At 47.4% G+C, this 23,238-nt stretch overlaps 1 protein-coding gene across 1 annotated transcript; it reads left to right on the forward strand.

Annotated features, from left to right (window-relative positions):
• The first annotated feature begins 16,708 nt into the window (after positions 1 to 16,708).
• LOC144278076 (olfactory receptor 52R1-like) lies at positions 16,709 to 17,656 on the forward strand. Its single transcript, XM_077839234.1, has one exon. The coding sequence runs from the start codon at positions 16,709 to 16,711 to the stop codon at positions 17,654 to 17,656; it is 948 nt and encodes a 315-aa protein (XP_077695360.1).
• The last annotated feature ends 5,582 nt before the right edge of the window (positions 17,657 to 23,238 follow it).

Raw genomic sequence — 23,238 nt, forward strand, 5'->3', positions numbered from 1 at the left:
ATACACAGACAGAAATAGTTATTCTATTCAGCACAATTCTTTTCTCAGCCATTTAAAGAAACCATAATCTAACACATACCTAGCTAGATTACTTACTAAAAGTTCTAAGACTCCATTCCTGTTCTGTCCCTGGCAAAAGCAGCATACAGACAGACACAGACCCTTTGTTTCTCTCCCTCCTCCCAGCTTTTGAAAGTATCTTGTCTCCTCATTGGTCATTTTGGTCAGGTGCCAGCGAGGTTACCTTTAGCTTCTTAACCCTTTACAGGTGAGAGGAGCTTTCCCCTGGCCAGGAGGGATTTCAAAGGGGTTTACCCTTCCCTTTATATTTATGACACGCCCCCCAAATCTCAGCTAGGGTGAAACACTGGCTGGGATTTCTTCCTGGAGCTCTAGGAAAAACAGAGTTAATAAGACACATGCATCTCTAAATATACTACCAAGTACATAAAGACTAACAATATTTTCCACATCTTAAGGACGATTTTAACCAGTTGATTCTGGGAAACTTTCACGGGAGAGTGCATCAGCCACTTTGTTAGAAGCTCCTGAGATGTGTTGGATGTCGAAATCAAAATCTTGGAGAGCTAAACTCCACCGAAGATGTTTTTTGTTAGTTTCTTTGACTGTGTGAAGCCACTTCAGTGCAGCATGGTCGGTTTGCAGGTGGAAACGCCGTCCCCAAACATATGGGCGTAGCTTTTCCAGAGCGTAGACAATGGCATAACATTCTTTTTCAGTGACTGACCAGTTGCTTTCCCTCTCAGACAGTTTTTTGCTGAGAAACACTACAGGGTGGAATTCTTGATCAGGTCCTTTTTGCATTAAAACTGCTCCCACACCACGCTCGGATGCATCTGTGGTTACTAGGAACGGTTTGTCAAAGTCTGGGGCCCTTAGTACAGGGTCAGACATGAGTGTCGCTTTAAGCTTGTTAAAGGCCTTCTGACACTTTCCGGTCCACTGAACAGCATTTGGCTGTTTCTTTTTGGTTAGGTCTGTCAGTGGGGCAGCGATTTGGCTGTAGTGCGGTACAAATCGTCTGTAATAACCGGCCAAGCCTAAGAAGGATTGAACCTGTTTCTTTGACTTTGGGACAGGCCACTTTTGGATAGCATCCACTTTGGCCTGTAGGGGGCTGATAGTTCCTTGACCCACCTGGTGTCCAAGGTAAGTCACTCTGTTTAGGCCTATTTGACACTTCTTAGCCTTAACAGTTAGTCCTGCCTCCCTTATGCGCTCAAGGACTTTTTGTAGATGTTCCAGGTGGTCTGCCCAGGAATCCGAAAATATGGCCACATCGTCAAGGTAGGCGACTGCATATTCTCCTAATCCCGCTAGGAGACCATCTACAAGTCTTTGGAAAGTGGCGGGTGCATTTCGCAGCCCGAAAGGGAGTACATTAAATTCATACAGCCCGAGATGTGTGGTGAAGGCTGACCTTTCCTTGGCAGATTCATCTAGCGGTACCTGCCAGTACCCCTTGGTTAAGTCCAAGGTAGAGATGAACTGGGCCCGTCCCAGTTTCTCTAACAGTTCATCTGTGCGTGGCATTGGATAGTTGTCTGGGCGAGTTACAGCATTTAGCTTACGGTAGTCCACGCAAAAACGTATTTCCCCATCTGGTTTGGGAACTAGAACCACTGGAGATGCCCATGCACTTTCAGAGGGGCGGATTACACCCATCTGTAACATATCCTGGATCTCCCGTTCTATAGCAGTTTTAGCTTGAGGAGACACCCGGTAAGGTTGGACCCTAATTGGGTGAGCATTACCTGTGTCAATGGAGTGGTATGCCCGTTCAGTCAGTCCTGGGGTGGCTGAGAACGTTGGCGCGTAGCTAGTGCACAGCTCCTGGATCTGCTGTCGCTGCATACGCCCAAGGGTCATGGAGAGGTTCACCTCTTCCACACCACCAGCACATTTCCCTTCGTAGTAGACACCTTCAGGCCACTCAGCATCATCTTCTCCCTGGGCTGTAAACTGACAAACCTTTAATTCTCTGGAATAAAAGGGCTTTAGAGAATTAATATGGTACACCTTAGGCTTTCGGTTGGAGGTGGGGAATGCTATGAGATAATTAACAGCTCCCAGGCGCTCCTGGACCGTGAATGGCCCTTCCCACGATGCTTCCATTTTATGGGCCTGGAGCGCCCTTAAGACCATGACCTGGTCTCCTACTTTGAAGGAACGCTCTCTGGCATGTTTATCATACCAGGCTTTTTGCTCTTTTTGAGCATCCTGTAAGTTTTCTTTAGCAAGGGCTAAAGAGGTTCGGAGGGTGTTTTGTAGGTTGGTTACAAAGTCCAGAATGTTAGTTCCTGGAGAAGGTGTAAATCCCTCCCATTGCTGCTTCACCAACTGCAATGGCCCCTTAACCTCACGGCCATATACAAGTTCAAATGGGGAAAACCCTAAACTGGGATGTGGTACAGCTCTGTAGGCAAAGAGCAACTGCTGCAACACTAGGTCCCAATCATTGGAGTGCTCATTTACGAATTTACGTATCATGGCCCCCAAAGTTCCATTAAACTTCTCCACCATGCCATTTGTTTGATGGTGGTAAGGAGTGGCAACCAAGTGATTTACCCCATGAGCTTCCCAAAGGTTTTTCATAGTTCCTGCCAGGAAATTAGTCCCTGCATCTGTGAGGATGTCGGAGGGCCAACCTACCCTGGCAAAAATGTCTGCTAGTGCCTGGCATACACTTTTAGCCCTGGTGTTGCTTAGAGCTACTGCTTCCGGCCATCGGGTGGCAAAATCCATGAAAGTCAGTATGTACTGCTTTCCTCTGGCTGTCTTTTTCGGAAAAGGACCCAGAATATCCACAGCTACTCGCTGAAATGGAACTTCAATGATGGGGAGTGGTTGTAGAGGGGCTTTGACCTGGTCTTGGGGTTTTCCCACTCTTTGGCACACCTCACAAGACTGGACATAGGTAGAAACATCCTTGCCCATTCCCTCCCAGTGGAATGACCCCCCCAAACGGTCTTTGGTCCTGTTCACCCCAGCATGGCCACTAGGGTGATCGTGGGCTAAGCTCAAGAGCTTGGCCCGGTATTTAGTTGGAACTACCAACTGTCTCTGAGGATGCCAGTCTTCCTGGTGTCCACCAGAAAGAGTTTCCTTGTATAAAAGTCCTCTTTCTACAACAAACCTGGATCGATTAGAAGAGCTGAGAGGCGGTGGGTTGCTCCGTGCCGCTGTCCAAGCTCTCTGGAGGCTTTCATCTGCTTCCTGTTCGGTCTGGAACTGTTCCCTTGATGCTGGAGACATCAGTCCCTCATTGGATTGTGGACCTAGGCTTGGTCCCTCTGGAAGCAATATAGGGGATGGAGCTGTTTCTGTTGACTGTGAACCGCTCTCCGCTGGTGCACTATGTTGGGATTCAGGCTCCGGCTGAGCCTCTTGTGTAGGGTTATCGGCTGCTGCCAGTTCAGGTTCAGTGGGGCCCTCTGGTGTTGAGGTTGCAAGTACTGGATTCAGTGCTGACACAGGGTCTGGTGTTGGTTGTTCGGCTGGTTCCGGTTCTGGGACTGGTTCCGTCTGGGTCTCTGGGACTGGATCCACTACTGCTGTTGCAGACATTGGCCTAAGGTCCAGGTCCATCACCTCTGACTGGGTCCTGATAGCAGTTTCCGGAACAGAGCTAGGCCTCACGGCTTGTTTAGCCTGGCTGCGGGTGACCGTTCCCACCCTCTTGGCCTGCTTCACATGATTGGCCAAGTCTTCCCCCAACAGCATGGGGATGGGATAATCATCATAGACTGCAAAAGTCCACATTCCTGACCAGCCCTTGTACTGGACAGGCAACTTGGCTGTAGGCAAATTGAAAGAGTTGGACTTGAAGGGTTGAATCGTCACTTGGATCTCTGGGTTGATTAAATTGGGGTCCACTAAGGAAGCATGGATAGCTGACACTTGTGCTCCGGTGTCCCTCCACGCGGTGACCTTCTTCCCGCCCACACTCACAGTTTCCCTCCGCTCCAAGGGTATCTGGGAAGTATCTGGGCCTGTGGACCTCTGGTGTGATTCCGGTGCAATGAACTGTAATCTGTTGGGGTTCTTGGGGCAGTTGGCCTTTACATGCCCCAGCTCGTTACATTTAAAACATCGTCCAGCTGACGGGTCACTGGGGTGAGGAGGGTTGCTGGAGAACGGGGTGGCAGGACGATAAGGGGTCTGGAGGGTTCTTTGGGAGGTAGGTGGGGCCTTGGGCGGCCCCCGGTAATAGGGTGTGGTCTGGGGTGGTCCCTTCTGGTCTCCGCTCCAACTGCGACCAGTTTTCTTCTTCTCTGCCACCTCCACCCATCTGGCTCCAATCTCTCCTGCCTCGATTACAGTTTTGGGTTTCCCATCTAGGATGTATCTTTCTATTTCCTCAGGAACACCCTCTAAGAACTGTTCCATTTGCATTATGAAGGGCAAATTTACTGGAGATTCAACACTTGCTCCTGATATCCAGGCATCCCAATGTTTCACAATGTGGTAGGCATGTCGGGTAAATGACATGTCTGGTTTCCACCTTAGGGCTCTGAACCTCCGACGAGACTGCTCGGGTGTTATCCCCATTCTGACTCTCGCCTTGGATTTAAACAGTTCATACTTGTTCATGTGTTCTTTAGGCATTTCAGCTGCCACCTCAGCTAAGGGTCCACTGAGCTGCGGCCTCAGCTCTACCATGTACTGGTCAGTAGAGAGGTTGTATCCAAGGCAGGCCCTTTCGAAGTTTTCTAGGAAGGCCTCAGTATCATCGCCTGCCTTGTAGGTGGGGAACTTTCTGGGATGGGAAGTGGTACTTGGAGAAGGATTACTAGGGTTTGTTGGGATATTCTGCTGAGCCTTTATCTTCTCCATCTCCTCCACATACTTCCTCTCTTTTTCCTTCTCCTCCAGTTCTTTGTCCCTCGCTTCCATAGCTCTCCTGTGAGCAGCCGCTTGGTGTTGTTCTGCCTCCCTTTCTTGTTCCTTCTTCAGCCGCATGAGTTCTATCTGTCTTTCATGTTCCCTTTGTCTTTCCTCAGCCTGAAATTTGGCTAATTCCAGCTGTAGTCGAGCTGAGGATTTGGTCATTCTAACCTCTCTGTTTTTAACTAACTTTACACCCGAGGTTTAGAAATAAACAAACAAAACTTGGCTGTAAAATTTTGCTGTGCTGGAATAGAATACCTATTCTCTGATAGTGATTGTCAGCCTACAGAAAAAGACAATTCCCTTGTCTCTGTTCTGGGCCCAACTTAAAGCAAAAAACCTCCAAACTACTTGGAAACCTGCTTACCCAGCCCAAAGAAAAAGCAAATGGGTAGAACACACACCCCCTATTTACTTTTAGGAAGAAAAGAAAAAAAAAAACCTCTGGGTTGGAAGACTGTGAATTTCCCTGCAGGAGTTAAGTACCCTGCCTCCAGGCAAAGAAAACCTGCAATTCACAAGATAATCCCCTTTTGTCTCTGCTTGGCCACAAAGCAGGGAAAACCCAAGATGCTTTCAGTTTCAAAGCTGCTTCAAAGCCACAGGAAAAAAAAATTCCTTTTTAAAATCTGTATTTCTAGTTCAAAAAATCTCAACTGGATCTCAAAATGATTTCAGGTTAATCCCACCACTATGCCACCATGTCAAGGTTCCTCCCCCACTCTGAACTCTAGGGTACAGATGTGGGGACCTGCATGAAAAACCTCCTAAGCTTATCTTTACCAGCTTAGGTCAAAACTTCCCCAAGGTACAAAGTATTCCACCCGTGGTCCTTGGAATGGCCGCTACCACCACCAAACTAATACTGGTTACTGGGGAAGAGCTGTTTGGACGCGTCTTTCCCCCCAAAATACTTCCCAAAACCCTGCACCCCACTTCCTGGACAAGGTTTGGTAAAAAGCCTCACCAATTTGCCTAGGTGACTACAGACCCAGACCCTTGGATCTTAAGAACAATGAACAATCCTCCCAACACTTGCACCTCCCCTTTCCTGGGAAATGTTGGATAAAAAGCCTCACCAATTTGCATAGGTGACCACAGACCCAAACCCTTGGATCTGAGAACAATGAAAAAGCATTCAGTTTTTTACAAGAAAACTTTTAATAGAAAATAGAAGTAAATAGAAATAAAGAAATCCCCCCTGTAAAATCAGGATGGTAGATATCTTACAGGGTAATTAGATTCAAAAACATAGAGAACCCCTCTAGGCAAAACCTTAAGTTACAAAAAAGATACACAGACAGAAATAGTTATTCTATTCAGCACAATTCTTTTCTCAGCCATTTAAAGAAACCATAATCTAACACATACCTAGCTAGATTACTTACTAAAAGTTCTAAGACTCCATTCCTGTTCTGTCCCTGGCAAAAGCAGCATACAGACAGACACAGACCCTTTGTTTCTCTCCCTCCTCCCAGCTTTTGAAAGTATCTTGTCTCCTCATTGGTCATTTTGGTCAGGTGCCAGCGAGGTTACCTTTAGCTTCTTAACCCTTTACAGGTGAGAGGAGCTTTCCCCTGGCCAGGAGGGATTTCAAAGGGGTTTACCCTTCCCTTTATATTTATGACAGACTTAGTTACCGAGAGGTGGATTACCTACGATGACAGGAGATTCTCTGGTGTTGGTGTGAGAATTGTCTAGATTGAAGTGCTATGGCAGCACCGCTGTTCTGCAGACACGAGGAGCTGGAGATTCCACCACTTCCCTCTGCAGTTTGTTTTTATGGTTAATCACCCTCAGTGATAAACACTGGTTCCTTATTTCCAACTGGAATTTGTTTGGATTCAGCTTCCAGCCACTGGGCCTTGCTGTGCCTTTCTCCGCTAGATTACAGAGCCCATTGGTGTGCAGGGTTTTCTCCCCATGAAAGTATCCACTTGATGGTCTTTTTGGTAAGATAAATATCTGAAGTTTTTTTACGTCCCTCTCTCTCTGTCAGGCATTTTCTGCAGCCTGAAATAATTTTTGTGACTTCTTTAGCATAATCTCCAATTATTCAACATCCTTTTTGAAATGTGAACCCAAGAACTGGACACAGTTGTTTTCACCAAAATCATGTGCAGAGGTAGAATCCTTCCAATGATCCAACTCACCACTCCTTCATTTATGCATCCAAGGATCACATCAGCCCTTTTGGCCAATGCATCGCACTGGGAGCTCACAATGATCTGGTTGTCCACAGTGACCCCTAAAACCTTGTCAGGTTTCCTTCATTCGATAATACAGTGCCCTAGTCTGTGGGTCTAGCCTACTTTCCCCGTTCTGAGAGGATCACTTTGCATTTGACTGTATTAAAATATTTTGTTTGTTTGTTTGTTCAGTCCCAGCTCACCAAACGCAGTGATTTTCTAATTGCTTCCAGATCCTTGATGAAAATATTGAATAGTACTTGGCTTAGAACTGCTCCCTGAAGAACCACACTAGAAATCGCCCGATTCACTGACAATGACAAATTGAAAATTGCTTTCTGAGATCTGTCAGTTACCCAGATTTTTGTGCATTTGACATGTGCTCTACTGATATTGTATTGTATCTATATTTTTAATCAGAATATTTTCCCTACTGAAGCAAATACCTCAGAGAAATCAGAGTCTATTGGATCTGTACAGTTCCCTTGATCAACCAAACATGTATTCTCATTAAAGGATGAAATTCAATTTATTTGAACAGACTTGTTTTGCACACACCCTGTTGTTGTGTGGCATTAGTTATATTCCTCGACTTGAACTAATCCCACACCAGCTTTTCCATTGTTTCCCAGCTTTGTCAAATCTTTTTTTTTAAACTTTCCCTTTTTTTAATAGTTTACATTTAACACAGAACTGTCCTGTATTTGCCTTTTTTGTTTTTTTTGTTTGGCTTTGCTGCTGTCTAATTGCATACTTCTGTTTTTGAATGAGGTGTGTGGTTGATCGGTCAATTAGTAACTCTGGTGTTTGTCACTCTAAGGTTCTACTCTAGATGCGTTTAACAACCTCCTTGACAGCTAATGGACTGAAAAGTATTTTGTCAACTCTTGTGATTTAAGTACTTCATACTGCTTCTTTCCAAATTCAGAACAAAAATATTTCTTCAACACATTTTCCTTTTCGACAACATTAAATAGATTCCTTGTTATCTCTAGGAATCGGCCTATAGCTTTCCTAGGATTTATTTTTTCCTTAATATTCTTAATAAGTTCCTTTTTGTGATCCTTAGCCCTTTTTTTTCCTTTTCTCACTTTTGCTATATATTGCTACCTCCACCCTCGCCACCGCAGGCTCCCTTCGCTTTGCCACTGGACTGGATTTTTAGCCAAAATTGTCAACTTTCTTGATTGTAAAATCATGGTTTTCTGTCTCTCTAATAAACTCTTCTTAAAGAAATCTCAATTTTCCTTCCCATTTCTCTGTCTAAATTTTTCCTCCCAATCAGTTTTGCTGATTATTTTCCTTAGCTTTGGAGAATTAGCACCTTTGAAGCCCTAAGTGTCTATGGATATTACTGGCTGGGAGCTGGTCTATGTTTGTCCATTTGATTGTAATCAGTTCCATTCATAGCATCATAGCATCATAGAATCATAGAATATCAGAGTTGGAAGGGACCTCTGGAGCTCATCTAGTACAACCCCTGCCCAGAGCAGGACCAATCCCAACTAAATCATCCCAGCCAGGGCTTGGTCAAGCCTGACCTTAAAAACTTCCCTAGGTAACGCATTCCAGTGTTTCACCACCCTCCTAGTGAAAAAGTTTTTCCAAATATCCAACCTAAATCTCCCACACTGCAACTTGAGACCATTACTCCTTGTTCTGTCATCTGCTATCGCTGATAATAGTCTAGATCCATCATCTTTGAATCCACCTTTCATGTAGTTAAAAGCAGCTATCTAATTCCCCCCATTCTTCTCTTCCGTAGACTAAACAAGCCCAGTTCCCTCAGCCTCTCCTCATAAGTCATGTGTTCCAGACCCCTAATCATTTTTGTTGCCCTTCGCTGGACTCTCTCCAAATTCTCCACAACCTTCTTGTAATGTGGAGCCCAAAACGGGACACAGTATTCCAGATGAGGCCTCACCAATGTCGAATAGAGGGGAACGATCACGTCCCTCGATCTGCTGGCAATGTCCCTACTTATACATCCCAAAATGTCATTGGACTTCTTGGCATGAAGGGCACACTGTTGACTCATATCCAGCTTCTTGTCCACTGTCACCCCTAGGTCCTTTTCTGCACAACTGCTGCCTAGCCATTTGGTCCCTAGTCTGTAGCGGTGCATTGGATTCTTCCATCCTAAGTGCAGGACTCTGCACTTGTCCTTGTTGAACCTCATCAGATTGCTTTTGGCCCAATCCTCCAATTTCTCTAGGTCCCTCTGTATCCTATCCCTACCCTCCAGCGTATCTACCACTCCTCCCAGTTTAGTGTCATCCGCAAACTTGCTGAGGGTGCATTCCTTTATTTTGTTCTCCTCTATCATATGCCCTCTTTTTTGTCTCTTCTCTAAACAGACCAGGCCTGGATTTTTTTATCTGCCCGCATAAGGTAGTCTCCCCCATTCTTATAGCCTATCTCAGAAATCCCCTTTCTATCTGCTGTATCTTTTATATGGACTAGGTGTCCAAAAATGAGCGCATGGCCAGATCAGGTTATATTGCATCCCATTCCCTAGGCATCCAAACATTCTCTTGCTTTGACTATTGCTGTGAATAAGCAGATTTTTCCGTGGAGCTGTAATCAGTGACACCCAGGTCTTTCCTCTGAGGTGTGTTCTAGTTACGATGTGTTCCCCTGGCACATGTCTTTGCATATCTTTGGTTTTTTTTTCCACTCTCAGATTTTGAGCAAGCAGGGGAACTCCCTACAGCATGGACTCTCTAGCCTGGCTTTCATTGAATTAAGGCTACATTTACACTGGCAGAGTTTTTTTTTTGCCAAAAGTTTGATTTTTCCATCTCCATTTCTGCTCAGCTCGCCATCTCTGTCGTCAGGAATGGATCCCGCGCTGCTCTCCACTGCTCTGCTAGCTCTCAGGAGCACACCATGAATGGTAATAGAATCAATCTTGAAGTTGCGAAGGCAATCGGAGTCACAATTGCCTGACATTGCCTGACATGCTCCCCGAAATGGATAGCAGCAGTGTTAGATTGCTTTTGCCACTCACGGAAGAGCTGAATATTGCTGAATGTTTCTTTTTGACTTGGGAAATTAGCCCTCATTGGTGGGATTTCATTGTTATGCAGGTCAGGGATGATGAGCAGTGGCTTCAGAAATTTAGGATGCAGAAAGCCACTTTCCTCAAACTGTTTCAGAGTAACAGCCGTGTTAGTATGTATTCTCAAAAAGAAAAGGAGTACTTGTGGCACCTTAGAGACTAACCAATTTATTTGAGCATGAGCTTTCGTGAGCTACAGCTCACTTCATCGGATGCATACCGTGGAAACTGCAGCAGACTTTATATATACACAGAGAATATGAAACAATATCTCCTCCCACCCAGTGGGAGTAAAAGTATAAAAGTCTGCTGCAGTTTCCACGGTATGCATCCGATGAAGTGAGCTGTAGCTCACGAAAGCTCATGCTCAAATAAATTGGTTAGTCTCTAAGGTGCCACAAGTACTCCTTTTCTTTTTCCTGGAACTGTGTACTGAGCTGACACCAGCCTTGTGTTAGGATACCGAAATGAGAGCTGCCTTCTGGGTGGAGAATCACGTAGCGATTGCAGTATGGAACCTAGTGACTCCAGGCTGCTACCACTGGGTCACATATCAGTTTGAAGATGGAAATTCAACCATAGGGGCTGTGTTACTGCAAGTGTGTGGGGCCATTTATCACATCCTACTACGAAGGACTGCGACTTTTGGCAATGTGCATAAAATTGTGGATTGCTTTTCAGAAATGGGTTTCCCTAATGGTGGATGGGAGAGAGATGGCATGTGCATTCCAATTTTGGAACCAGACCACCTTGTGACGGAGTACATCAATCGGAAGGGGTGCTTCTCTAGGGTCTTCCAAGTGCTCGTTGATCACCACAAGTGGTCACTGACTTCAATGCGGGGTGGTCGGGAAAAGGGTGTGATGCACAAATGTTCAGGCAGACCGGGCCTTAGAGAAATCTGGAAGTGGGGACTTTCTTCCCTGACCAGAAGATCCCTGTAGGGCTTTTAAAAATCCCATAGTTATCTTGGAGGCCTGACGTACCGCTTCATGCCATGGCTCATGAAGCCATACATGGAAAACCTGGATCACAGCAATAAGCATTTCAACAATTGGCTGAGTAGGGATAGGATGACTATGGAATGTACATTTGGCAGATTAAAGGCATGCTGGTGATGCCTTTACGGCAGGTTAGACCTCCATGTGGATAATATTTCCATGGTCATAGCCACGTGTTGCACATCACATAATATTTGTGAAGTAAACGGTAAAAAGTTTGACCAGGCGTGGACTATTAAGGCAGAACATTTTGCTGCTGATTTTGAGCATCCAGATACCAAGGCTATTAGAGGGAAACACTGGGGGGCAATTTGGGAGGCTTTGAGGCAGCATTTGGAAGATGAGTACCAGTAATGTTTGTTGCTGTGATTGGGATTGTAATGTATTATGTAGTCCAGTTTTGGTAGGGTAAGAAGCAGTTGTGATTCTTCAGACTCAAGATTCAATGTAAGGAAATGATAAAACTGCTTGTTTGTTTCCTGATGCCATCTGCTATCATAACTTGCATGGAAACAAACAAAGAGTGCTTATTTTCCAAAGAACTTTGTTTTATTGCCAAAAAACCTACAAGAACACGTACGCACCCAGAGACACCTGTACATTTCTGGGTGCAGGGGAGAGACACGTACCCGGAGAGAGTTGACTCTTGGAGGTGAGCATAATTCCAGCTGTCATTTGAAGAGCTCTCTGCAGGGGTGAAGTGTGGGGGAAAGCCTGAAGTCCCAGAAATCAGAAAGGGATGTGTGGGTAAAGTCTGGGGAAGGTATGGGAAAGAGCTCTGAATGTGCCGAAGGGGTGGGCAGACACGCAATCTGCTCGTTTTGGAGTCTTACAAGGGACTGCAGCATGTTGGTTTGGTGCTCCAAAACTTTTATCAGCCTCTCTGTTGCGTCCCGACTGTATGCCTCATTTTCTTTTCTTTCCTGCTTGTCGCTTCCCCTCCACGCCCTGCTTTTCCCTCTTGTCTATGTCAAAGAACTACTGCATCTCCCAGAAGATATCTCACTTGTGCCGTCTTGGGTGCTTTCTTATCTGGCAGAAATGCTCAGCTGGAGTGGAGGGGGTGCCTCCTTTCCAGGTCATATCTGGTGAGTCACAAGTAACAACAAACTGAAGCATTATTGTTAACTCTACGTACAGCACTGAAACACTCCATTAAAATACACCATTGGTAACACACCAATCACTTTCTGATTGTCCCTTGACAAGCACACATGCCGGGAAACACTGAAAGGATGGTGAGTGTACCCAGGACTGGAGGGCATTGTGCGTGGGAGAAAAGCATTGTGAAAGGGGACAGAGGGCACTTCTCATGGGATAACACTCAAAAGTTTCCCAAGCATTTCCACAGGCAAGAGTCATTGTGGCAGATATCTCTCTCCTGAGGGGAAGCAAAGAAGCAAGGATGCATCTGCTACATGCTTGCGGCTTCCACCCCGATCCCTATGCTGCTCATCTGTGTGCTGCTTTAGTCCTTGCCCAAGTAATTGCAGAACGGGGTGGGAAAGTGTCCCTCCAAGGGGACAGGAATAAAGGAGCTCTGCTAGGGACCCTCTGGCACAGGATTCTGGAGTACCTGCAGAAAGTTTGCTGGAGAACTCTTTGGAGGAATCCTGTGAAATCTCAGTGTGCATCAACACCCTGTTCCACCGTGCTCCTTCGCTGCACAGGGAAATGCCCCGCACACAGAAACACAGCCAGCCTTGTACATTTCTCCTGTACACACTTCCACACTTCACAAAGCAAATCCATTTACCAGGGAGTCTGTTCTCCTGCTTCTGGCTCACCTAACTGTAACTGCTGATACTGTCTGGACACCTCCAGAGTGGAGAAGAGCTCCTGACTGTGTACGGGGAGACTCTGGCAAACCAGTAAAGTGCCTGAAACCACTATGGCTTATTGCTAAAAGCAGCCAAGTCAGCAAGCTGTAAATTAGCCAAGTCAGCAGGCTAAGCTTAACCAAGGCAGGAGTGGAGGGGGAGGGGGGTTTGGGTGCCAGAGAGAGGGCAGCTTGACCCCGCATCCTTCCTGACAAGAATTGTTTTGAAGTGGCTGATACATGCATTTTAGAAGAGCAGGATGTGCCCCAGGAATGTCTATTACAGCCTCAAGGCTGAAAACTCTGGAAAAAAGCCACACCTGGTTCATGGATAATCAGAAGGAACCTTTCGCTTGACCATTGACACTGCTTACTTAACAAGTAAGCAGTTGGGATGATTTGATTGGGGATTGGTCCTGCTTTGAGCAGGGGGTTGGTCTAGATGACCTCCTGAGGTCCCTTCCAACCCTGATATTCTATGATTCTATGGTTCTAAGTTTGCTTTAAGGGACCTGTCATTCTATTAGTAATGTATAAAGAAGGGGAAAATGTTTGAGGTGCGGGGATTCTTCAGGACTGGACTCTCTCTCTGGATGCATCTTGTGCTTCCCACTGGCAGAAGGGCTGCCGCTGTGCCACACAAGAGCCACCCTCGTTGTCACGGAGTCCCTGGGCGATGCTCTGGAACTGCTCCCCATGAAGCCAGTCAGGACTCTGGGGCAGTCGCCTTTCTGTGAGCAGCCTGTCTGCAGGACACACAGCTCACACAGCTTCCACCTTCCTGGGTCTGACCTGGGAGCATTCAGCCTCCTCTGCCCCTCCGTGCGCTTCCCACAGCGAGTCCGCTCAGGCGGGGCTCCTGGGGAAGCCAGAGGGTCCTGCAGCCCAACTTTGCAGTCAGACGTGACTCTCAGCCAGCCAGTAACACAGAAGGTTTATTAGATGACAGGAACATGGTCTAAAACAGAGCTTGCAGGTGCAGAGAACAGGACCCCTCAGCTGGGTCCTTTTTGGGGGGCAGTGAGCCAGACAACCCCGTCTGCCCTTCACTCCATGTCCCAGCCAGCCCCAAACTGAAACTCCCTCCAGCCCCTCCTCCTCTGGGCTTTGTTCCTTTCCCGGGCCAGGTGGTCACCTGATTCCTTTGTTCTCCAACCCTTCAGCTTTCACCTTGCAGGGGGGGAAGGGCCCAGGCCATCAGTTGCCAGGAAACAGGGTGTTGGCCATTCTCTGTGTCCAGACCCCTGCACACACCTGCCCTCTAGGGCTCTGCAATGATCATACACCCTTACCCCACCACCTAGATACTTAAGAACTGCCTGGGGGAAACTGAGGCACCCCCACACTATTCGGAGGAAACATTAAGAACAGTCCCACTTCGTCACATCTCTCCCCCCTTCGAGATCGAACTGAGCAGGGTCACTTTAGCTGGTGACCTGGGGAAGTTCGAAGCCACCAACGTTCCCATGGATGCCCCAGCATCTCTCCCATTCCTTGGTAGGAGTTAACCAGGCCCTTCCAGTTTCACGCCCTCCCTTAGGTCGGGGGTGGTCGATAGCACTCGCAGGCCGCATGTGGGAAGGTTTATGCGGCCCATGCCCTTTGGTCACCCCAAAACCCCAGGGGGTCAGACTGGGATTGGGTCTTCTCTCCAACAAGCTGGACAAACACAGCCACTTGGTTATAGGACTGTTCAACTTAACAGCTTTCACTTCATCTGAGACCTTCTCAAAGCTCTCCACACTGGGTCTTTCAACAGGACAGTCAGTGGATCCATTCACAACAGAAAATTTCTGGCTGTTAGGAACTGAAACTTTCTTGATTAAATCACTTTCACACCCTTCAGTTGCAGTAAACTGCTTGCAAAGACTCCATGAGGATTCCTTTCCCAAGGGCTTTTCTATGCAACAATTCACCCCTCCCAGAAATTCTGCTCTTACCCCCTTTACCTAGGGCTTGCTCTAGAGGAACACTTTCCTGAGCAACAAGAGACTCTTTCTGGGTCTCCCTTACATCCAGAATCAACTCTGGCCCATCAGGCGGATTCCTACACAATCCCCTTTTAGGCAAACTTACAGACTTCCTAGATAAAAGGTTAGAAGCCTTCTCCTTCCCTTTGCCACACACAAGTTCAGGAATCTTTTCCTTCTTGCTACAGGTTTCCACACCCTCAGTAGGTAACACAATCACACACCCTCCTGAGGTCCCTTCCAACCCTGATATTCTATGATTCTATGATTCAGGTTTGGTAATTATCAAGGGTTGGGGGTGTTTTAGTAACCTGTTGTGGACGTGTGTATAGGTGCTTGACACTAAGTAAAGTTTAGCTTTAAGTGAAAGCGCTCTCGTGTTGTCCTGTTTGTGCCAGCCATCTATCGGTCGGACGGCCGTGTCTCCCCTGATTTATTTCCTGACACCACCTCGCACAGAGTAAAAGTTACCAAGAGCTTTGGGTTCCAAGAACCCCTGGTAACAACTGGACAAAGAACTGGGCAATGCTGGCACGGGCTCCACATCTTCTAATGCCTCCAGATCTTCATTGATGACTTTCTCTTCTGGGTTAAGTCCAGTTTGAATCGGATCCAGCCCCGCTGAAGTATCCACGGGGGTCTTGGTTGTGGAGGTGGGGTCGCTGCCAAGAATAACGTCCAACTCCTTATAAAATGGCAGGTTTGGGGCACAGCACTGGACTGACCATTTGCCTCCCTGGCATTCTGGTACGCGTGCCTCAGCTCCTTCCCCTTTGCTGTGCACTGCAGTGTGTCCTGAACACAGATCTTTCCCCACAAGCTGCATGAAATCTGCCCATCGGTATGAACGTCCCTACAGCTGGAGCACAGCTGGGAGTGCACGGCCTCCTCTCCCCAAGTACTGAGCAGATCCAGCAGATCCACAGTGGCCCAAACTGGAGAGGATTTGCTGTGTGGAGCCACCATTGCCACCTAGGAAGCTGTGATGTAAGCTCTCCATGTTGAGCAAACAGGACAGGGGATTTCTAAATTCCCCGGCCTCTAAAGGGGGAGGGGTGGAAGGTGTTCACCTCGATGCAGGACAGGGCATTTGAAAGTGCTTAGCAGAGTGGTCAGGATGGGCATTGTGGGACACCTTCCAGAGGCCAATTACAGCAATAAAATCAAGCCCAAGGGTCTACACTGGAGCCTCAGTGACAAAAGTTTTGCATAAAAAGCCTTAAAACTTGCATCAAGGTGGTTTTATTATCTCACTGAAACTGAGGATTTCCATCATTAAAAGTGGCTTTGCAGTGTGTACAGGGCCACTGTTTCTTCTCCAACAGATATTTTTGGGTGGAAAAACTTGGCAGTGTAGACAAGGTCTAAGGAACAATGATGAATAACGTTTATCCACAATTGTGTTAACTGCTGGTGTCTATTAAGGTTTCCCAGACCATGATGTGTTGGAGTTACTGACACACTGAGCACCAGAACACATGGAATTGGCATTTGTAGCATCATGTGTTCATAATTCATTTCTCTGAATCATAAAAATGTCGTTTTTCAGTGTGTGAAGGGCGACCGATCTGCTTCACCCATGAGAACAGCCTCCAGTTGTGCATATAGTGTCTCATATTCACATTGTCTCTCCATCCAGGCATTTGTACTGCGACCATCACCCTAGAGGCTGGGCACATACAGGAAGTCAGTGGGACACGTGGTTCATGCAGGAGACACCGTTCTGCCTCAGAGTTGGACAACTTCTCCCCTACTCCATGTCAGATTCCAACACAACCCACCTCACCAACCCCTCCACCTTCATCCTGCTGGGCATTCCTGGGCTGGAGGCAGCCCATGTCTGGATCTCCATCCCCTTCTGTGCCATGTATGCCATAGCTGTCTTGGGGAACTTCACCATCCTGTTCATTGTGAAGACAGAGCCAAGCCTCCATGGGCCCATGTACTATTTCCTCTGCATGCTGGCTGTCACTGACCTGGTCCTCTCTACATCCATCTTCCCCAAAATGTTGAGCATCTTCTGGTTCAATTCCAGAGAGATCGATTTCAGTGCCTGCCTCACCCAGATGTACTTCATTCACAGCTTCTCAGCGATGGAGTCTGGGATCTTTGCGGCCATGGCTCTGGATCGCTACGTGGCCATCTGCCATCCCCTGAGACATTCTACCATCCTGACAAACCCCATGGTGGCCAAGATTGGCCTGGCCATGGTGCTACGCTGTGGGATACTCGCACTGCCCTATCCCTTCCTGGCGAGGCAATGGCCATATTGCAGAACCAACATCATCCCTCGGCACTTATGTTTGCAGATGGCCGTGGTTAATCTGGCCTGCGCCGACATCCGCATCAGTAGTTACTATGGACTCTTTGTGCAATTCAGTGTGATGGGTCTGGATGTGATTTTTATTGCCGCGTCCTATATCCAGATCCTTAGGGCCATCTTCAGCCTCCCCACAAAGGATGCCCAGATCAAGACTTTTGGGACCTGCAGCTCCCACCTCTTTGTCATTTTAGCCTTTTATGTCCCACGTTTCTTCACCTCCCTCCTGTACCGGTTTGGCCAGAATGTGGCTCTGAATGTCCACGTTCTCATTTCCAGCATTTACGTCTTCATGCCCCCCATGCTAAACCCCATCATCTACGGGGTAAGGACCACACAGATCTGGGACAGGCTGCTCCGCCTCTTTATTCATGAAGGGTCCTAATGGTTTCTCCTCAGGCTCTGACTCTGAGATTGAGCTACGTGCAGACCCGGCTGCTTATAAGGTGCTGGACTCTCTTCTCTGAATCACTGAGTGGACAGTCAAAGCAACATGTAATCCTTTTGTGGCCTTACTGTGCTGTGTGTGAGTGTGAGAAATTGAGAAATTGGTCCGTGTACAATTTAATAATTCATAGGGTTTTCACCTTTCTAATTGCTGATAACTGGATCCCTGAGGCCCACTGCCCTGCCCTGCCTGTACCTGCAAAGACCTGCCCCACTTCTTCCAAAATGCCCCTCTCCCATCCCAGCTCTTCTCCCAAGGCCCCACCTCTGTTCCTATCTCCTCTTATCCCCAACCCCATCCACTCCTTATTCATATCCACCTCCCTCCTCACCCCCGCAGCTGGGCTCGCTCTGCTCCGTTGCAGGGACAGAAACTGCTTCAGCCTGACAAGGAGCCTTCAATGAGCGCAGCGAGGACACAATGCTGGGGCCAAGGGGACAGTGAGAAGTGGAGGGGGAAGCCAGGAATCCTCATAAAAGCAGCTGAGGTTGGGAGCAGGTACTCAAAGAATCAATCCTGAAGCACTTACATGAGAGGAAAGTGATCAGGAACAGTTAGCATGGATTCACCAAGGGAAGGTCATGCCTGACTAATCTAATCGCCTTCTATGATGAGATTACTGGTTCTGTGGATGAAGGGAAAGCAGTGGATGTATTGTTTCTTGACTTTAGCAAAGCTTTTGACACGGTCTCCCACAGTATTCTTGTCAGCAAGGTAAAGAAGTATGGGCTGGATGAATGCACTATAAGGTGGGTAGAAAGTTGGCTAGATTGTCGGGCTCCACGGGTAGTGATCAATGGCTCCATGTCTAATTGGCAGCCTGTGTCAAGTGGAGTGCCCCAGGGGTCGGTCCTGGGGCCGGTTTTGTTCAATATCTTCATAAATGATCTGGAGGATGGTGTGGATTGCACTCTCAGCAAATTTGTGGATGATACTAAACTGGGAGGAGTGGTAGATACGCTGGAGGGCAGAGATAGGATACAGAGGGACCTAGACAAATTGGAGGATTGGGCCAAAAGAAATCTGATGAGGTTCAATAAGGATAAGTGCAGGGTCCTGCACTTAGGACGGAAGAACCCAATGCACAGCTACAGACTAGGGACTGAATGGCTAGGCAGCAGTTCTGCGGAAAAGGACCTAGGGGTGACAGTGGACGAGAAGCTGGATATGAGTCAGCAGTGTGCCCTTGTTGCCAAGAAGGCCAATGGCATTTTGGGATGTATAAGTAGGGGCATAGCCAGCAGATCGAGGGACGTGATCGTTCCCCTCTATTCGACAATGGTGAGGCCTCATCTGGAGTACTGTGTCCAGTTTTGGGCTCCACACTACAAGAAGGATGTGGATAAATTGGAGAGAGTCCAGCGAAGGGCAACAAAAATGATTAGGGGTCTGGAACACATGACTTATGAGGAGAGGCTGAGGGAACTGGGCTTGTTTAGTCTGCAGAAGAGAAGAATGAGGGGGGATTTGATAGCTGCTTTCAACTACCTGAGAGGTGGTTCCAGAGAGGATGGTTCTAGACTATTCTCAGTGGTAGCAGATGACAGGACAAGGAGTAATGGTCTCAAGTTGCAGTGGGGGAGGTTTAGGTTGCATATTAGGAAAAACTTTTTCACTAGGAGGGTGGTGAAACACTGGAATGCGTTACGTAGGGAGGTGGTAGAATCTCCTTCCTTAGAAGTTTTTAAGGTCAGGCTTGTCAAATTGGGGATTGGTCCTGCTTTGAGCAGGGGGTTGGACTAGATGACCTCCTGAGGTCCCTTCCACCCCTGATATTCTATGATTCTATGAATTCTCTTCGGAACTTCTGTTAAGTTAGTAAGTAATCTAGCTATAAATGTCTTAGATTTCCTTTTTGTTTAAATGGCTGGTAAATAAGCTGTGCTGAATGGAATGTAGATTCCTGTTTTTGTGTCTTTTTGTAACTTAAGGTTTTGCCTAGAGGGATTCTTTATGTTTTGGAACTGATTACCCCGTAAGGTATTTACCATCCTGATTTTACAGAGGTGATTCTTTTACCTTTTCTTCTATTAAAATGCTTCTTTTAAGATCCTGATTGCTTTTTCATTGTTCTTAAGATCCAAGGGTTTGGGTCTGTGTTCACCTATGCAAATTGGTGAGGATTTTTATCAAGCCTTCCCCAGGAAAGGGGGTGTAGAGCTTGGCAGGATTTTTTGTGGGGAAGACGTCTCCAAGTGGGCTCTTTCCCTGTTCTTTGTTTAAATCGCTTGGTGGTGGCAGCATACTGTTCAAGGACAAGGCAAAGTTTGTACGTTGAGGAATTTTTTTAATCTAAGCTGGTAAGAATAACCTTAGGGGATCTTTCATGCAGTTTCCCACATCTGTACCCTAGAGTTCAGAGTGGGGAAGGAACCTTGACAGGCCCCTTGTGCTGGGCCCTTTGCAAACACTGAAGGAGAAACAGACCCTGCCCCAAGGAGCTTATAAATCAAATTAAGATAAGACACATTTATGGTGTGTAACAAACCAGAAAGGGGGTAGGTGGTGAGATGGGGGAGGAACAGCACTCAGAATGGGTGTTTACATTGGCTGCTAGATGGGTGTGAGACAGCTGAAATGCACAGCTCTGCCCTGGCTGTTAGAAGTGTGTCCTGGGCCTTTAAGAGCAGATCACATGTTTAGGGGAACTATATTGGGACTAACGAGAATGGGCCATTGAGTGGCGGCTGCACCAGACACACAGCTGGGAGTGCACGGCTCTTCGTTAGCTTTTGTAACTATGCTTTAGTTCTAATCACACCTCCCTTCGGAGCATGCAGACTAAGCCTTCTATTCATGAATTCCCAAGACAACACCTGGTACCAGAAGGGAGACCAGAGGAGAGGGCAGAGGTAACAGGGCTGTGCTGAAGGAAGGAAGGAGCCATCCTGGAGATGGAACAACTGAAAGCCCACAAGGAGTTGAAACTCTCGGGTAACGCAGCAGACCCTGGGAAGAGATTCAGGCAGACTTCTGAGATAAATCTGTGCAAGCAGCTGGGTTTGATCAGAAAGACCAGCGGAAAATTGCAATCTTCTTAAACATTTCAAGACTTGGGACAGTGGATGTCTTTAGTAGCATGCAACTCAGGCTTTGTCTACCCCCGTGACTGATAAAAGTGCCAGTGAGGAAGCGCTATGTCAGCGGGAGACGCTCGCTGGGGGTGGTTTAACTATGCCTGCAGGAGAGCTCTCTCCCATCGGCATAGAGCGGCTACACAGGGGACCTTACAGCAGCACAGCTGGTAGTGTAGACACAGCCTCGGTCAGGCAGAGAGAGCCGGTTATTACACAGTTTTGTAGAAATTTGAAGAGCCTTGAGTACCGCAAAATAGTGAAATGTGTGAAGGGTTAAAGTTTCGCCGTAGAAGAGAGAAGTAAGGCAAGTCCCTTGAAGAATTTCTAACATGTAATCGGGGAACAGTCCTGCTCCTGTGGGGAACTTTCCTGGCTTATACGCTACCCTGGTGGAATGGACTAGAGAAAGGATCTGAGTCCTCGCTCCCACTCCCTTTACCCAGAGCCCTGCCTGACTTTGAGGGCTCCCCTTACACTCTCCGGGGTGTCAGAGTCCTCGTAACCCCACCAAGGGTGGGCCAGGATTCCTGGGGGGGGGGGGCTCAACCCCGAATCTTGTCATGGTCACTAGGACAGGGGCTAGGGTGTCCCCACTCTTGTGTACTGTCTCTGTTCTGGGCACTTCTCTGACCCACTGATCATCATGTATAGTTCAAGCAAATAGAATTTATTAAACAGCAATCATTTTTTCAAAAAGAAATAAGGAAAAATGGGAAAAGTTAAAGGAAAACGTCATCCTGCTCCGTGGCATGGGGGAACCCCAAACAGCCATCTCCAGAATATCAGGGCAGTTCACAGACTGTCCATCACACTTCCCAGACCTCCTGCCCAGGCTCTGGATGTGCTGCAGGGATGCCGAAGGTCAGAGACTTTCTCTGGCAGTTGCCACATGCCCTCAGGCTCTAGGTGGCAGGACCCTTCTTCCCAGCATAAGCCCCTCCATCAGGGTCACAGTTTGGCCTGCAGGGCCTCTTGGCTGGGGGTATCTGCCCAGGGTCCCTTCTTGCTCTCCCCAGCTGCTCAACACACCTGGCTCTGCACTGCTCCAGTTTCCGCTCCACTCTCCCCCGGCACTGCTGCTGCTGCTTTGCCTCCAGTGCAGGTCCCTGGGTTGCTTCTCTGGCCTCTCTGGTTCTTGTTGCTGAAGCTCTGCTCCCAGCACCACTCTGGTCCAGGCAGCCCCAGCTCACACTGTGGACGGGACCCCTGGCCTCTTGATTCCCTCATTAGCCTGACTGCACTGTCAATCAGGCTGACCTGGAGCATTGGCCTATTCCTATTGCCCCTGGGGACCGTCAGTCTTAGGGTCCTGATTTCCCATCGGCCCTTTCTTTTTGTACTGGGAAATGGCCAACCAAACCCTCACTAAGTTTTAGTAAGGGGCAACAGTCCCCTTACACATGGCTACAGTCCACACAGGAGGTGATGGAGACCAATATAACTGAGGCCAGGTCATCATCCACTAGGATGGGACAGAGCCTCCTAGTTAACTAGACATGGTAGAAAGCACTACTTATAGATGCTGGCATGAGAAAGCTCACCGTCAGCAAGGAATCCAAGAGCACTCCTCGACTGTGGACTGAATTGCCCAGGTGTGGGTGTGAACCTTAAGCCAAAGGAGGGTTCAGCATGGCTGTCAAACCTTCAAAATGCTTTGCTCTGCCCACCAGCATCACCTCTGTCTCGCTTGGCTTCAGCTTCAGCCAGTTGTTCAGTCCAAGAACTGGGCCATTCTCCTTGTACTGCTTTGGCCTATGGGAAGGATAGGAGGAGATCGGTGTCATCTGCATATTGCTGGCATTTGAGTCCATGTTGTGTGACCAGTTCCCATAGAGGCTGCATGGAGATGTTGAAAAGCCCCAGAGAAAGAACTGATGCATGTGGGATTCCACAAGGGAGGGGTCTAGTGCTGTAGGTGCAGTTTCCCATCATTACTACTTGGGTGCTCTGGAGGTGCACTCCTTAAGGCTTTATGGAAATATGCTTATGGATGTATATATGACATAACTGAAGTATGTTTTATGCTACATATGCCATGTAACATATCTCTGTAAAGGTTATGATCTACTTAATCTATTCATCCTATTTGTATGCATGTATCATTGTTGTAATAGAAGTTATGAATATTGGCTGTATACTTGTTTGATTTTAAATAGCCTTAGTAAGGCATTTGGTCAGCTTCTTTAGAAAGGAATTTGCAAGTTAAGTGCCCAATCAAGAAGCACTTAATGGACAGGTTTCAGAGTAACAGCCGTGTTAGTCTGTATTCGCAAAAAGAAATGGAGTACTTGTGGCACCTTAGAGACTAACCAATTTATTAGAGCATGAGCTTTCGTGAGCTACAGTGATGAAGTGAGCTGTAGCTCACGAAAGCTCATGCTCTAATAAATTGGTTAGTCTCTAAGGTGCCACAAGTACTCCATTTCTTTTTACTTAATGGAC

This window comes from Eretmochelys imbricata, chromosome 1, assembly GCF_965152235.1.
Source record: "Eretmochelys imbricata isolate rEreImb1 chromosome 1, rEreImb1.hap1, whole genome shotgun sequence".
Taxonomy (NCBI): domain Eukaryota; kingdom Metazoa; phylum Chordata; order Testudines; family Cheloniidae; genus Eretmochelys; species Eretmochelys imbricata.